Here is an 818-nt window from a genome sequence, read left to right as displayed (position 1 = left end):
ACTGACCCTTTGCTATCTTGCTCTGAAGACAACATCCTAGAATGTATTTTTACCTGTTCTCGTAAGAAACTAAGAAGAAGATCCACACCTGGTTCATCCTCACCTTTGACAGAAATCTCAAATTGTTTTCTGAGTTCTGGATCCAACTTGGAGGCACCTATATGACAAAGAAGAACGTCACCCAAGTTCTCAATGTCAAGTGCCCTAAGACACTCCACCATGGAGGTAAATTTATCTACAAAGTTATTCAGATGTGTAATAGAGTCACATTTCACAGATTTCAAATTCAAAATTTGATCAAAGTAAGAGCTCACCAGGACACGAGAGTCCAAATACTTATCCACAAGGTTATTCCAGATGATGTTATAATTCTGACCAATGGCTGGCACACCACTTACCACCGAGAGTGCCTTATCGGAGAGTTTTCCAATAAGGTACTGGATCCGCTGCTCATCGGATAATTCACGATTATCATGAATCATGCTTTTGAAAGCATAATAAAACACAGGGAACCTGTTGACATCTCCATTGAAGGAGGGAAGCTCCAAAGGGGGCAACTTGACCCTAGCTTTGGGTTCAACTTCACTATCTACATCACTGGAAACATTGGCTAACTTACTCTGATAGAACTTGATCTTGGATGTCAAGTCAATACTCCGTTGCAGATCAGAATAATCAGGATCATAGTCAGGGTCTTCCTGACTCTTCAAATCATTCACCTGGTCCACCAACTCACTGATTTCCCTACATATGTTGTCTATATTGGAGACTTTATATTGGAATTGAGCAAGGGAGTGCGAGTCAGTTTTGTTCTTCAG

The 818-nt window shown here is 40.8% G+C and overlaps 1 protein-coding gene across 1 annotated transcript in view; it reads right to left on the bottom strand.

Annotated features, from left to right (window-relative positions):
- Positions 1–53: 53 nt before the first annotated feature.
- LOC103521349 overlaps positions 54–818 on the bottom strand; it is a gene marked incomplete at its 3' end in the record, with an annotated part of 9050 nt that continues 8285 nt past the window's right edge. Inside the window, exon 2 of the mRNA XM_008486457.1 lies at positions 54–812. Coding sequence (XP_008484679.1) covers positions 54–812 — 759 coding nt within the window. The remainder of the gene's footprint in view (positions 813–818) is intronic.

This window comes from Diaphorina citri, unplaced genomic scaffold (genome assembly GCF_000475195.1).
Source record: "Diaphorina citri unplaced genomic scaffold, Diaci psyllid genome assembly version 1.1 scaffold5048, whole genome shotgun sequence".
Classification (NCBI taxonomy): Eukaryota; Metazoa; Arthropoda; class Insecta; order Hemiptera; family Psyllidae; genus Diaphorina; species Diaphorina citri.
This window is presented reverse-complemented; position numbering and strand designations above follow the sequence as displayed.